The sequence below is a fragment of a genome, unplaced genomic scaffold (assembly GCF_019419815.1).
Source record: "Pyrus x bretschneideri cultivar Hongxiangsu unplaced genomic scaffold, Pyrus_bretschneideri_v1 Contig24, whole genome shotgun sequence".
Classification (NCBI taxonomy): Eukaryota; Viridiplantae; Streptophyta; class Magnoliopsida; order Rosales; family Rosaceae; genus Pyrus; species Pyrus x bretschneideri.
Genome location: NW_025999546.1, coordinates 3,930,371 through 3,945,441, shown reverse-complemented (window position 1 = coordinate 3,945,441; position 15,071 = coordinate 3,930,371). Strand labels below are relative to the sequence as shown.

Genomic DNA, 15,071 nt, shown 5'->3' with positions numbered 1-15,071 from the left:
TTATATACATAAAGGTTTTTAGAATTTGGGGGGCCATGTGCGGTCGCACACTTTGCACCCCCTCAGGGCCGCCCCTGCTCCATTCACCGCCAATTTGGGTTTGTTCTGGGTTTTGAGAAACATATGCGGTGGGGCAAACTAATGGGGTTTATTTTCAAAGGGTTTTGGAGGAGCTGGGCAAAACAAAATTGAGAGAGATGGAATCAATTGGTGGTAATTGGACCAGTCTTGCTGTTGTACATATAACTATGTTTTTAAGAATTGAAAGAGTATTCTTCATGCATATTTATTATTCATAGAATACATTACTCAACTAAAATCCAAGTAAATTTCGAAATTAAGATATTTTTTATTTCTATTTCAATTTAAAAATAAAATTTTAAATTGAAATAATGAAAGTTTAAATTCAAATATTTTTTTTTTAGTCTAAGGGTTTTCAAATGCTATCGTTTGTTACTGTACTTGTGGACCCTATATGTCAACCATGTAAGCACCTCAAACGGAGAATTTGACAGTGTTTAGAACAGAGGACTTATGCTCTATATTTTATTAAGTTAAAGGATTATATTTAATAAAATTTTAATTAAGGGATCAAAATTACAATTAACTTAAAGTTCAACGACTATACCTACGATTAACTCTTTTGAAAAGAAAAAGAAAAGTATGATCCGATTAGAGATGCTCGGGAAAAAGGAGCGGGCCATGGGTTGGATGTAGAGATACAAAAGAAAAAGGAATATTATCCAACAGATACTCCTAACTCAGCTAGGGTTTTTCCCAGCCCAAATATAATATAAATAGGCAGCTGTGATGCAGCCTAACAAATCTCTCTCTCGCCCTACTACTCTCACTCCTCGGCCGCCTCTCTTAACTCTCTCTCTCTCAAATCGCCATGGCCATCACCTTCTCAGATCTCTACACCGATGCCGGTCTCAAAGCCCTCGATGAGTTCCTCGCCAGCAAATCTTACATCTCTGGGTAACAATTTCTTATTCTTCTTCTTCTTTATTTTTCTGTATATTTCAATGGATTGCACTTTATTTTTGGTTAATAATTCACTGCTCATCCCAATCTCAGAGACAAGCTGACTTTGGATGATATCAAGGTCTACGCCGCCGTGTTGGAGAAGCCCGCCGGTTCTTTTGCCAATGTCAGCAAGTGGTACAACGCCGTTTCGTCCCAACTCGCTTCCACCTTCCCCGGCAAGGCTGCCGGAGTGAGAGTCAGCAGCGGCAAGGCTGAGGCTGCTGCACCCGCTCCCGCTGCCGCCGCTGGAGGCGATGACGATGACGATTTGGACCTCTTTGGCGACGAGACTGAGGAGGACAAGAAGGCCGAGGCGGAGTTGGCGGCAGCCAAAAAGGCGTCTACCAAGAAGAAGGAGAGTGGAAAATCCTCTGTTCTTTTGGATGTCAAGCCTTGGGACGATGAGACTGACATGAAGAAGCTCGAGGAGGCTGTTCGGAGTGTCGAGATGGAGGGTCTCTTCTGGGGCGCATCGAAATTGGTTTCTGTTGGTTACGGGATCAAGAAGTTGCAGATCATGCTCACCATTGTCGATGACCTTGTTTCCGTCGATGACCTCATCGAAGAGCAGCTTACTGTTGAGCCCCGCAATGAGTACATCCAGAGCTGTGACATTGTTGCCTTCAACAAAATTTAATCCTACTACCTGCGTTGCACTGCTCTTCGTTATCATATTTACTTGTTCGATTTGGATTTGTGGTAGCAATTTTCGCGAGTCAATCTACTTTTGATCTTTACATGATGATATATGGTTTTAATTTGTGCTTCTAGTTGTTGGCTTGTGCTATTTTGAGTTTTGTAATCCTTAAGTTATACAGTTAATGTGGTGATTATAACATGATGCTTAATTGCTATCTAGATTTTTTTTTCTTCGGCGAATAATTGCTCTAGTTGTTTTTACTTTTCAATTGAATTGTTTATCCAATCAAGAGGAAGTTGGGATGAGAGAATCCGTGGTCTAATTAAATCGTATTTGTGAATTGCCTTGGAAAGTTATGGGATGATATATGCATCAAGTTTGATCGTTGCGGAAAATGTATCTTCAATCGCTTTGCAAGTCATGATTGTTAGTGGTGGAAGTACTTGCTGTTACTCTTTGGTGTTTGTTAAATTGGGTCATAAGTAAAGATTAACTAGGTTTTGTGGATTATGTTTTTAGTTCCTATGCAATATTCGGTCATCATGTAAGTTGGTTAGCAACGGATATCTCTTCTCTGCGTAGTCAAAAGACTCAAAACTAAGTATCATTCTTTCTATCCTCTCTCTCTCACGTGCTTTTTCTTAACATCGTGCTGCTGCCGTACTTTAGTTTTCGTTCATGTAATATTAGGATGATGTAGAGTATTTGAATCTAACGGAAGATGTGACACAGAACCGAGCGCAATAGCATTCTAGGATTCATATAGCCGATCCTACTTAGTGGGAAAAGCCGACCGTACTTAGTGGGAAAAGGCTTTGTTGGTGTTGTTGTTATGGTGTCAGAATGCAATGAACTTGCATTTTCTGTCGTAGCGAGTTTATCATTTATCGAACATTTGCATCTTAGAAGTACTGTTTTCTTTTGTGAATTGTCCAATTGTGTGTAATGTTTTTTTTTACTTCAGTTTGAATCCAAGTCCTGTACGAGAAGTTGAGTCCTCAACATGATCTATGTGTGAAAGAGGGATGTTGAAGAAATGAAACGAACGACGCTTGTAAACTAATGATTAATGCACGTTGTATTTCAGTTGAAGTGCTTCGAACAGAAACAACAATCATTCGTAATGCAAAAGTATTCATGAAATAAAGTATTCATGGCGCGTTTACGTAATGGTAATGAAAATAGGAGGAATTGAATTGAGGAGGAGTTGGAATGAGGAGAAGTTGGAATCGGATTCCTGTTGAAGTTGTTTACTTAAATGTTCTGGAATCGGAATAGAATTTCATAAAGTTGTTTACTAATTCAACAAAATAGGAATATAAACTAGTATGATTACTAAAATGTTCGTGTCCCAAATCAAATATTTTATATACTTTAATGGGTTTATAAAGGATAGTCTTGGAAATAAAAAAAGTAATTGAGGGCATAAAAAGAACAAAAGTGTCATTCTGATTGCCCAAACAATCAGGAATTGTATTACCACTTATATCTAGGGAATCCAATTCCACCAATATAAGGAATTGAATTCCAAAATTTGTATGGGCCTCACTGCTTTTTTGATTCTTTCATGTTTAGTAAATACCGAAGTATTCCGTAATCGGAATTTAATTCTACATTCTCATTCCGATTACGGATACGTAAACACGCCCTTAAATCCATGCTTTTTTGGGATGAAAAGATTGAAAAATTTCGAATTAAAACCATAGCTGTTATGGTTCGGTTAGGGAGATACCGAACATCTTCCAAAAACAGTTTCAGAACTTCTGTTCGGATGCGTACTACCGAACCTTCCCAAATGTGTGCAAGGAAAGATGACGAAGTTGTGTTTAAGGGTTTAAAGAGATTAGTGCACATTGTCGTCCCATGTAAGGGTATAATTTGAAGACAATTTCATTAATCTGCTGGGTGCGAAGAGAGATTATTTGGGTGTAAACATAAACTTCCTTTGTAATATTAATTAGAAATTAACTCAACTCTTTCATATGCTTTTTATCGATTTATGAAATTTCATGCTAATTTGAATTTTTATATTATAAATCACTTTAAAGATTATCTTTTAAAAAAATCAATAAAATAAGGGATGCTTAGTTATCGAATTATATAAACAAAAAAAAAAAAGAAAAGGATACTCGTCGGATCATTTTCATAGGATCCTGTGATCATGACCGTTCATCGTACATCGTGCAATCAAAAATAATATTAAATTTAAAATTTAAAATTTAAAATTAAATATAAATAGTATTTAATGAAAACTGACTGCACGATGTACGATTAACAGTCATGATCAAAGGATCCCATGATGGATCCGTTTCCTAAAAAAATCGTCAGATACAATGAAAAGAATAGGGAAAATTTGAAATAGGTCCAATTTTATAGATTACCTTTTGAAATAGGTCCAATTTTTAGTTACTTTTGACTTTTGAAATAGATCCAATTTTTAATTACTTTGGACCCATTTCAAAAAACCCCATGAAAATATTATCAATCATCTATTTATTTGCTACAGTTGTTTTTCTAAATGACCTTATCTTAAGTTTGTGGTCCAATATTTTAGTTTATAAGGTCTTTGATTGCACCCATATGTTTCAGGAAACTTCTTCTTCCTATTGTAATACTTTAGAACCCTCTCCCATTTTAATAATACTTTAAAAACAAACAATCTTAGTTTTAATTTAATTATTTTATCCATTTATAATACGATGATCGTAAACACGGAGATTCGTCAATTTGTCACAAAGAATTTTGAAGATGAACAATCATAAGAGTCAAGCCTTCCTCTATCACCTTCCACTAATCTTATCCAAAACATATAAACTCGTTACAGTCTCATGAAACGTAGAGAGGCAGAAAACGATGAGCTCACAGCTCTTATCTTTCACACCTCTACACCCCATAACCAGCACCATAACGCCGCCACTTCCACCACCACCGCCACCAACTCCATCTCGTCTCCGCCCTCCAGTCTCAACCCCAAAATCACAAACCTTTCACACCCTTTCCCAACGAACCCACATTCCTTCTCATGTCTACAAGCACCCTGCAGCCATCCTCCTCGAGCTCTGCACTTCCGTGCAAGAACTCAACCAAATCATCCCCCTCATCATCAAGAACGGTCTCTACAACGAGCACTTGTTCCAGACCAAGCTTGTCAGCTTGTTCTGCAACTATGGCTGCCCCAATGAGGCCGCTCGGGTTTTCAACACCGTTGAGGACAAACTCGAGGTCTTTTACCACACTTTGCTCAAAGGCTATGCCAAGAACTCGTCTTTAGGTGACGCCTTTTTGTTCTTTTGTCGAATGAAGTATGATGGTGTTAAACCTGTTGTGTATAATTTTACATATTTGTTGAAAGTTTGTGGTGACAATGCTGATCTTAGGAGGGGAAAAGAGATTCATGGTGATCTAATTAGTAGTGGGTTTGCCTCAAATTTGTTTGCGATGACCGCGGTTGTGAATCTGTATGCGAAATGTAGGCAGGTTGATGAGGCATATAAGATGTTTGATAAAATGCCTGAGAGAGACTTGGTTTCTTGGAATACCATTGTTGCTGGTTATGCGCAAAATGGGTTGGCAAAGATAGCTATGGAGTTGGTTATACGGATGCAGGAGGAAGGTCAGAAGCCTGATCCGATCACGTTGGTCACCCTTTTGCCTGCTGTTGCAGATTTTGGGTCTTTGATAATTGGAAAATCAATACATGCGTATGTTGTAAGAGCTGGTTTCGAATGGCATGTAAACCTTTCTACCGCTCTTGTAGACATGTATTCAAAATGTGGATCGGTGGGGACTGCTCGGTTGATTTTCAATAGGATGAAGCACAAGACTGTTATTTCTTGGAATTCCATGATAGACGGGTACGTACAAAATGAGGACCCCAAGGAGGCAATGGAGGTTTTCCAGAAGATGTTGGATCAAGGCTTTGAGCCAACAAATGTTACTATAATGGAAGCTTTGCATGCTTGTGCTGATTTGGGAGATCTTGAGCGAGGAATGTTCGTACATAAACTATTGGATCAGATGAAACTCGGATCTGATGTTTCGGTCATGAACTCTTTGATATCCATGTATTCGAAGTGTAAGAGAGTTGACATCGCTGCAAAAATATTTAACAAGTTGCAGGGTAAGACCCCAGTCTCATGGAATGCCATGATATTAGGTTATGCACAGAATGGGCGCGTCAGCGAGGCTTTAAGTCACTTTTGTGAGATGCATTCTCAAAATATAAAACCAGATTCATTTACAATGGTGAGCGTCATCCCTGCTCTCGCAGAGCTATCAGTTACACGACAGGCTAAGTGGATTCATGGACTTGTAATAAGAAAATGTTTTGACAAAAACGTTTTTGTGATGACTGCTCTTGTTGACATGTATGCAAAATGTGGAGCTGTGCACACTGCTAGAAAACTTTTTGACATGATGGATGAGCGGCATGTGACAACATGGAACGCTATGATTGATGGATATGGAACAAATGGACTCGGAAAATCTGCTGTGGATCTGTTCAATGAAATGAAAAAAGGAACAATAAAGCCGAATGATATAACGTTCCTATGTGTGATCTCTGCTTGCAGTCATTCGGGTTTAGTGGAAGAGGGTCTACAATACTTTGCAAGCATGAAAGAAGATTATGGCTTGGAGCCTGCAATGGATCACTACGGGGCCATGGTTGATCTCCTTGGTCGAGCTGGCCGGCTAAATGAGGCTTGGGATTTTATTCAAAATATGCCTATGGAGCCTGGTATTACTGTCTTCGGAGCCATGTTGGGGGCTTGCAGAATTCATAAAAATATAGAGTTGGGGGAAAAGGCAGCAGATAAGATATTTGAGTTAAATCCTGCGGATGGCGGGTATCATGTTTTGCTTGCTAACATATATCAAACAGCTTCGTTGTGGGACAAAGTGGCCAAAGTGCGAACGATGATGGAGAAGAAGCGGCTCCAGAAAACCCCAGGCTGCAGTTTAGTGGATTTGAAGAACGAGGTTCACACTTTCTATTCCGGGAGCACGAGCCATCCTCAATCCAAAAGAATCTATACTTTTCTGGACACTCTGGGAGATGAGATCAAGGCGGCTGGTTATGTGCCGGACACCAATTCAATTCACGATGTGGAAGCTGATGTTAAGGAGCAGTTGCTCAATAGCCACAGTGAGAAGCTGGCTATTGCGTTTGGGCTCTTGAACACTACTCCTGGTGCAACCATACACATTCGGAAGAATTTACGAGTTTGCGGTGATTGCCATAACGCAACCAAGTACATTTCGCTTGTAACTAGACGGGAGATCATCGTGCGTGATATGCACCGTTTCCATCACTTCAAGAATGGAACATGTTCGTGTGGCGATTATTGGTGATTATATCTTTGTTCGATTTATATTTTTGGCAGTCGTGCACTCGCCACTGTCCTGTTGTTTTAACGGGCTAAATTGCCATCCCTGTCTGGACCGAAGAGTTCTCCTGTTGCAGCCCTGGGGAACTTTCAGGGAACAAAATTAATAGATAAGGAAAACAGTAATGTTAAAAATGTTATCACAAAACACTATGTATCGGCATTCATCTCAACTCAGATTCTTTGAACACGAAGTACTGCGTAACTGTAAGGCCATACTTGTTACAAAACTATGTAGGCTATATTGCTCACTTATATTCTGCAATCTCAAAAACTCGGGCAGTTCCGTCGGTAGATACTGAAACAATAAACTCTTGGTTGGCAGAAACGGAAAGAGACTGAATGGTTTCGGTATGGCCACTGAAGGTTCTAACACAATCACCAGATCGACTATCCCAGACTCGAACCTTTCCATCCCCGCAACCTGTTGCTAGGTAATTTGATTGACCAAGCCATGTCAAGCATGTCACTCCATCCTGCCCACAAGTAAGATTTTTTTCATTAGACAGCAATTTGAAATTGACACTAACACTGGCTGGAAGTAAACACACTGGTAACAACTCGGAATATTGGAACTGGATAGGTAGGTATATATATTGTACAAGAAGAAACTCCAACAGACCTCATGTTCACATGTAGCACGGGCCGACGAAGAAGGCAAATCCCAGATAACAAGCTTCTTATCCATACTTCCAGTTGCAGCCCATGGAGAGCTGCCATACCCAATTAAATTTGAGTATAGTGAAAGTATACTACATGATTTAGAAACACATTGATTGCAATTGCAAAGATATATACGATACATATAGTTTCCTTGTACAGGATTTCATAAATTCATAATGAAAACAGTTCAATTTGAATGTCTGAAAGGCTTGAATGTACCTTGGTGCAAGCCCGACGCATTCAACAGAATCGGAATGTGAAGATAGGGAACTAACAACCTGTTGTTGTGAAAAAGGAATTCTATTAAAAGCCTGATAACTAGTAGAGCGAAACCAAGGAACTAACCAATAAGCAATCGCAATGTAACAAAACTACATCACACCTTTCCGGTAGTTATGTTGACGATATGGATAGAGCCATCTTCAGAACCAGTATAAGCTAGAGTTGAATCAGAGCTTATTGCCAAACACGTTAATCCAGCAGTATGGTACGGGTGACCTAAAAGACAGAAAAAGTCAAAATTTCCAATATGAGGGCAAGCAAATACCGTTTCTGTGATAAATTCAAATAGACAAAACTGCTGGATATCAGAAACAACATCAGTTCAGTCTTTCACTTCCTGTTAATGTCACCAACTTTTAGCAATATAAAATGGCACAACTCATTAATATAGCATGACAGATTTGGTCTGCACAGTGTATGCATTGAAGCTCAAAACTCAGGATTAGCATGCCCAAATGCAAGGAATTAACTTGTGATACATAAGGAATGATAGATGCCAGCACCATGATAGAAAAGGTACTTTAGGTAAGTTAACTGAACGAACTAAATGAAAATGGAAATATAGAATTAAAAGAAATTCATCATGGGTAATCAAATTTGGTGAAAGGATGAAAAGATAGAGCTTCAGCCCAAGTTTCTGTATTGACACCTCATAAAATCTCAAATTTCTGCCCATATATTGTGTATATTGGCCAAAATTTTGGACCTTGTATCGAATGTCAGTCTTCTCGGATGTATTGCAACAAAACATCAGTGTCATCCTTATCATTGTTTGGTTTAGGGGATTCTCTGCTCTGTCATATTACGGTTTCAAACCGGTAGCTTCTTATTGAACTTCGAACATTGCAACATCAACCGGTAGCTCCAAAAAATTGTGGGGAAAACTAAATAATCACGATCATTTGGATTCAAGGTTTCATACTACCTATTTCTATACTGATTTTTGCTCCAAAACTTCAACTAACTCGTAAGAGGAACAACATAGGAAAGTTATATAATAACTTGAAAAGATACCTTGTATGACATGAATGTTTTCACCACTTTTTGGATTCCATATTCTCAAAGTTGCATCAGCAGAACCAGTGCATATTGTTTTACCTTAAGCAAGCAGCAAAAGACATGAAAACATATACCAATGGTGACAGTTAAAAAAACATCAAAATGCTTTTTGAATCAGTTTAAATAGATGAAATTCATGATATAACAGTTTACGGAGTGAGAGAAGCAGACAGATTGAAGCACAAAGATGAAGAATAGTTACCATCAGGGGTAAAATCACCACAACTCACGTTACTACCATGGCCTGAAAACATATTAAGATAGGAACCATTGTCAGCATTCCACATCCAGACTGTGCAGTCCTCTGAACCAGCCAGGACCAGATGCCCCCTAGGATGCCACCTGACCCACTGAGAAATCACATAGTCCATATTAAATTTCTAATAAAGTAAGTACAATCACAGTAAGAAATAGAGCCTAAAAGTTTTACCTCAATGCCCCCTCCAGGACCTTCAAGAGTTCTTTTCAGAACTCCGTTTGCTACATCCCAAATTTGAATAATTCCATCCAAGCTTCCGGATGCAAGCAACAGCCCATCAGTACTAAATGATAAATTAGAAACAGAATCCTTATGACCTGCAGAGTAGTGTAGGTGAAGTTAAACTAGCAAAGCGGAAATAAAATCCAGTGAGTACATAGTTTGGTACTTTTAAGCTAGGTTTCTAATATAAAATTGGGTTCAGACAAATGCACACGAGCATGTAAAATATACTGATATTCTCTCGTACACCTACCTTGGAGCTCAAAAGCATAATCTCCTACTCCAATTCTCCAAAGAAACCCTCTGTCATCTCCACCACCGGTTGCAACCAAAGTAGGATCTGTTGGGCTGCAGACAACTGTGTAAAGCTCACCTGTCCCAGAAAGGAAAGGTAAATAGTTGATACCCTAAACTTTCAAGTAATCCAAGAAATAGAATTGCGCGAACTAAGCAGCAAAGCATCAAGCTAAAGCCAAAGCTAATACAGATTTTATTTCCTAACCAACCCATGTGCAGATAAAATAAACAATAACAGGTCATATAGATTTCATTTCCTAACCCTAACACACAAAGCAACAGTCAAGAACTCCGTCGAGGGGCAGAATAATCGACAGTTTCAAAATCAATGCAGCTAGAGAGTGAAATAAACATTAACCCTTGCATCTTATCTCAGTGATGCCTATAACAACCTTAAGAAAACCCCTTCAGTATAAGATTCTGAAATTCCTCCAGCATAGTAAGTTAATAATGACGCAAAAACATAAAACATTTCTGCCTAATGCTAACTATTTGCACCTTTCGCGGTTGAGTTTCACTCACTTCATCATTGGAAAAATGTATAACTCTTGCAAGTACTTGGTAGTCAAGTCACCATTGATTATTTCAACTTAATTGATTGTTAATAACACATAATGTCTGTAGCAGGTGAAATGCAAAAAGAAACACTGCAACTGAAACACTTACCGTTATGGCCAGTGAACGTGTGCATGGAATCATCGTCATCAGGCTCATCTGAAACCACCATAAAACATACATACCATACCAAATCAATGTAATTAACTAAAGAGGAGAAACAAAACAAAACCCATTTCATACACATTGAATTATTAATGTCCGAGATGATATCAGTTCTAGTGAAGTAAGCATACCAACACTTTGATCATCTGCATCAGGAAGATCTGCAATCCACAAGAAATTAACAAAAATTTCAAATATTACTCTTTACACAAATATATATATATATATATATAGAGAGAGAGAGAGAGAGAGAGAGAGAGAGAGAGAGGGTGAGGACCTTCGTCATCAACAGTGGATTCTCGGATTATGTCATCTTCATCAAGAAATATCTCCCCCTGGTCATCTTCTTCTTCATGAAAATCATGAGCTGGATTGCTCATATTCGTCTCTAACACACAGACACAGAGAAGTTAAATTAGGCTTGAGTTCTTACGAAATATATCACGGAGGAGGAGGAGGAGGAGGTTGGTGGAGTTTGCGCCGACCTGTGCTCTGGGATGGCGGCGGCGGCGGCGGCGCAACAAGAGACACAGAGAAACAGAGAGAAAGTTGGACAAGGAAGAGTTGTGCGGCGTCGGAAGTGAATGTAATAGTGATCAGATGTTAAATGGTCCATTGTCTTTCTTTCTAACAGCCACTTGTTTACCGACACGTGTAAATAATATTTCCTTTTTAATTAACTTTTCACCTGTGGTTCCCATTTTTGCTGCGAGCTGAAGCAAAACCCCAATTTCAACATTTAGGGTTTTGCAGAGGCATCTTCTTACTCTCTCTGTGTTGGTTGCAGAGATGCTCCCAGTGTTGAAGATCAAGTAAAATCCGCTATCTTCAACCATGTCATGGTCTGGGGTTTGTAAGAGAGCTCTTCCCCTCTCAACTTACCTCAAAAGCTCACACCTTTTCACTCTCCAGTCCAGGTAAATATTTCCATTGCTTCAAAGGACATGATTTCCGAACGCCATTTTTCTCCTTCTACACGCCCCTGTTTATTTCTATCTCTTGATCCTCGATTGGCTTATTCAATCAAATGACAAGGATTAAACAGGGGTTTACAGAAGCCGGAAAAAAAGTGTGCGGAAATCACTTCCCGGCTTAAAATTGCTGTTACAGAATATAACTTTGTGAATGCCATGTGTGCTTTGTATCATGTTTTAATTTTTTGTGTTGAAATGATATGATGATCCAGATGCATACCCAATTGTAATTTCAATGGAGGTGGTAGTAGTATTATTGCATATCAGAGGCATTTCAGCCATGATAGTAAGAATATGTGGCGGCGATTTGAGTTAAGCTCGTTCAACAAGCGTGGTAGTCAGCTCTCACCATTTGCTTCTCAATCTCTGTTGAGAAGAATCCAGAGACCCTATTCTTCTCTGGCTGCCACGCAACGAAAATCACGCAAGATGCTTTACTACTTGACGGGTTTGGTTTTTGCAATGGTGGCAGCCAGTTATGCAGCTGTTCCTCTTTATAGAAGATTCTGCCAAGCTACAGGGTATGGAGGCACTATCCAACGCCGTGAGGTCTGATTCTGTTCGATTTTTCGGGCTGCAATATTGGTTTCTTTCATTCCGAATTTGTTTGATTTAACAATGATTTGCACCTTTGCTTTCTTTAGAGTGTTGAACAGAAGATTGCTCGGCATGTTAAGGATGGCACAGTCACAAATAGGTCCGCATTCTGCTTCTAAAGTGACAGAGCTTGTCTCTTCTTATGGTTGTGAAATTATCAAATCCTTAATTTTCATTTTACTTTTATGTTTTCCATGCCTATGGTATTCATAAATGAATGCTTTCTATGTCCTACCCCTACCCCTATCCCAATTACACAAGAGTTTCACACGATTTCAGAAAACATTATGGAAACCTTTGTCTCTTATTCTTGAGTTGTAAATCAGAGTTTAATTAGTAGATTCAGCGGAATCTGAATGATGTTATTCTCCAAGATGTGTAATTTTTTACTTATATTGAATGAAGTCACCAACGTTTATATTCTCATATGACATCCTCTTGTAGGGAGATAGTGGTGCAGTTCAATGCTGATGTGGCTGATGGAATGCAATGGAAGTTTATTCCTACACAAAGAGAGGTTTTTCCTTTCACAATGTATTTATTTGTTTGCTACATCCATTATTATTAGTAACCACATATTTTTCAAAGCAAAGGGTCTCTCTACAATTTTGGTGCTTTACCGTAACATTCTTGCCTTATTTCTGGAAGGTAAGGGTAAAGCCTGGAGAAAGTGCACTTGCTTTCTATACCGCTGAAAACCGAAGTTCAACTCCAATAGTTGGTGTCTCAACATATAATGTTACCCCTATGAAGGTACTGCCCGATAATGTTTCTTTGTGTTTATTCACGTGTCTTTAAATTCCATTTCTTGACTCTAGTATGAACAGTGCCTCAATGTATTTCGTTGGGTTTTAATAAACCTTGATTATCTAGATCTCATGGAACAATTTGTAACCCAAGACAGGTGATAACACAAAATGCACTGTAGGATGAGCCTGAGATAGCTCTATACAGTGCCGTGAAAGTTTCCATTTTCATGGCTTTTGAAATACAGTTTATTATATCGATGTAATTTCTTGACATAGGGAGTGGTATGAGGACAGTGAAGGAACAAATAGAATCATTGTATGAAATCAATGCCAGCCGAATGAAACATTTGAAAGATGCCTTGAACTAATATGCGTCGATATGGCCATAGAATTGAAAGCATATTTGTGTGTGGAGAATTTCTAGTCATGAAAAACATCTCGTGAAATCAAGAGCACTTATGACGAGGCAAGGGATCATTGGTTTGTGCCAGTTTCCATCGTTGACACAGCTTATGAAATCATGAGGAAGAAATTAGTTGGGTTGCGCTTGATTCTGGTAGGGGCTAGTGAGAAATCCCTGGTCCAGATGGTTTTCCTATGACAGTTTTCCAAGAATGTGGGATGTGGTCAAGGGTGATTCTTGACTCTTTTCCAGGATTTCTTTTCGGGGTCGTTAATGCTTGCAATAATATGACCCATATTTGTTTGATTCCCGAGAAACCCCATCTTAGCAGCCCATCATCTTGGTTATAAGTTTGTATAAGATTGTGGCAAAGATGCTGGTACAATGTGATTTAGGAGTCGTCTAGTGTAAACATATGTTCACTTTATCTCGATTCCAAAATCATGCCTATTGTTTCAGTACTACATTTTTAAACAACCTTTCTAATCTAACAGCTTAAAAGCATGTTTCTAGGAGTTTCATGCACTTCACATCAGAATTTTTGGGTTCTGATAATTGTTCATTTCATTTTTCCTGTCAAGTATTGCTTAACTATGCTCTGGTTAGTGATAACGTAATGTTTCTTTCCCAGGCTGCAGTTTACTTCAATAAAATACAGTGCTTTTGCTTCGAGGAGCAGCGGCTTCTGCCGGGGGAGCAGATTGACATGCCTGTAAGTAGTGTGCTTTAAATTACTAATTGCTTAGAAGCAAAATTGCTGTACTGAAAGACATGTTACTTTTTTGCAGGTGTTCTTTTATATCGACCCCGAGTTTGAAACAGATCCAAGAATGGACGGTATCAATAACATAATTTTGTCCTATACATTTTTCAAGGTCTCAGAGGAATAAAGACGGTCTGCCATTTCAATAATTCCGAACGTGATTTGCATAAAGCTATAGAAATGACCAGACTCGAAGCGTCGAGGAAGAATATTTGGTGTTTTCTTTTCCATATTTATTGCAGATCATGTTTCTGCAGTAGGTTTCAATTTATGGATGAAAGAAATGTGAAGGAAGAGGTCTTGGTTTTGACAATAAAACTACATCGGTTATACTGTTTATACACTGAATTATTTGTTCATTCATTTGTTTCTTCAGTATACCTATGAGTTTGTCGATACATCTGCCCAGCAGCATACGCCTGCAATCAAGGTCTCTAGTCCGATTACCGCCTCCCCAAGTACTGCTTGTATGTGAAAAATTAAGAGCTCGTTTGGATGGGTTTTCAAAATGACTAAAAACGCTTTTAAAGAAAATGTTTTTTGGTTCCAAAAAGTGCTTTCTATAAGAAGCACCAGTTATGAACTTATTCCTAGAAGCACATTAAGTGCTTTTTCAAAATTTACTTGCATTTTTATTAAGAATCGGGTCCAATAATATTTTCACCAAAAGCGCTTTTAATCATTTTAAAAACATATCCAAACGAGCTCTAAGTAGCAAAAAGTCTTATATAGGGTTGTCATCGTTTAAATGTTGATGAAGAGATATGAAGAAATTAAGGTTTCATCATAAAACCAATTGACAATACGGAGGTTTTTTACTTTTATATCCTCATAAGATGAATCGTCTTCCTCATAAAAGCATCTCCTTGCTGTAATGACTTGCTAGTTCGAGTTGCTAGTTGAACTTCGAGATTCAACTAATTGAGATTTAGAAATCTCAACGGTTCACTCATGAAAAAAAAAGTACGGGTGAGCAAAGCTACATACGTAAACACAGAAATGACCAAATTAAACAACAGATACAACTCTC

At 38.6% G+C, this 15,071-nt stretch overlaps 3 protein-coding genes and 1 pseudogene across 4 annotated transcripts; 3 read left to right on the top strand and 1 right to left on the bottom strand.

The window, feature by feature from the left end:
• Positions 1 to 815: 815 nt before the first annotated feature.
• Positions 816 to 1,884, top strand: LOC103952130 (elongation factor 1-beta 2). The gene is made up of 2 exons (XM_048586453.1): positions 816 to 978; positions 1,078 to 1,884. The coding sequence occupies exons 1-2, from the start codon at positions 893 to 895 to the stop codon at positions 1,661 to 1,663; spliced, it is 672 nt and encodes a 223-aa protein (XP_048442410.1). The 5' UTR covers positions 816 to 892; the 3' UTR covers positions 1,664 to 1,884.
• A 2,498-nt stretch (positions 1,885 to 4,382) lies between these two features.
• Positions 4,383 to 7,226, top strand: LOC103952128 (pentatricopeptide repeat-containing protein At1g11290, chloroplastic). Its single transcript, XM_009363654.3, has one exon. The coding sequence runs from the start codon at positions 4,520 to 4,522 to the stop codon at positions 7,016 to 7,018; it is 2,499 nt and encodes an 832-aa protein (XP_009361929.2). The 5' UTR covers positions 4,383 to 4,519; the 3' UTR covers positions 7,019 to 7,226.
• On the bottom strand, positions 7,189 to 11,391 carry LOC103952129 (annotated as a pseudogene).
• Positions 11,330 to 14,404, top strand: LOC103952127 (cytochrome c oxidase assembly protein COX11, mitochondrial). 2 transcript variants are annotated; one of them, XM_009363653.3, is made up of 7 exons: positions 11,330 to 11,472; positions 11,742 to 12,078; positions 12,174 to 12,226; positions 12,571 to 12,643; positions 12,775 to 12,879; positions 13,910 to 13,990; positions 14,067 to 14,404. In XM_009363653.3, exons 1-7 carry the CDS (start codon positions 11,390 to 11,392, stop codon positions 14,166 to 14,168), a joined length of 834 nt encoding a protein of 277 aa, XP_009361928.2. In that variant the 5' UTR covers positions 11,330 to 11,389; the 3' UTR covers positions 14,169 to 14,404. The 2 variants fall into 2 exon arrangements, with proteins under 2 accessions (XP_009361928.2, XP_048441959.1); XM_048586002.1 differs by having other exon boundaries at positions 12,571 to 12,660; positions 12,780 to 12,879.
• Positions 14,405 to 15,071: the final 667 nt, after the last annotated feature.

Bases quoted from the DNA above. Each gene is read 5' to 3' on its own strand.
- LOC103952130 (XM_048586453.1), top strand. From the start codon at position 893: ATGGCCATCACCTTCTCAGATCTCTACACCGATGCCGGTCTCAAAGCC. The intron at 979-1,077 runs GTAACAATTTCT...TCCCAATCTCAG, and splicing joins AGCAAATCTTACATCTCTGG to AGACAAGCTGACTTTGGATG.
- LOC103952128 (XM_009363654.3), top strand. From the start codon at position 4,520: ATGAGCTCACAGCTCTTATCTTTCACACCTCTACACCCCATAACCAGC.
- LOC103952127 (XM_048586002.1), top strand. From the start codon at position 11,390: ATGTCATGGTCTGGGGTTTGTAAGAGAGCTCTTCCCCTCTCAACTTAC. The intron at 12,227-12,570 runs GTCCGCATTCTG...ATCCTCTTGTAG, and splicing joins GATGGCACAGTCACAAATAG to GGAGATAGTGGTGCAGTTCA. The intron at 13,991-14,066 runs GTAAGTAGTGTG...ACTTTTTTGCAG, and splicing joins GGGAGCAGATTGACATGCCT to GTGTTCTTTTATATCGACCC.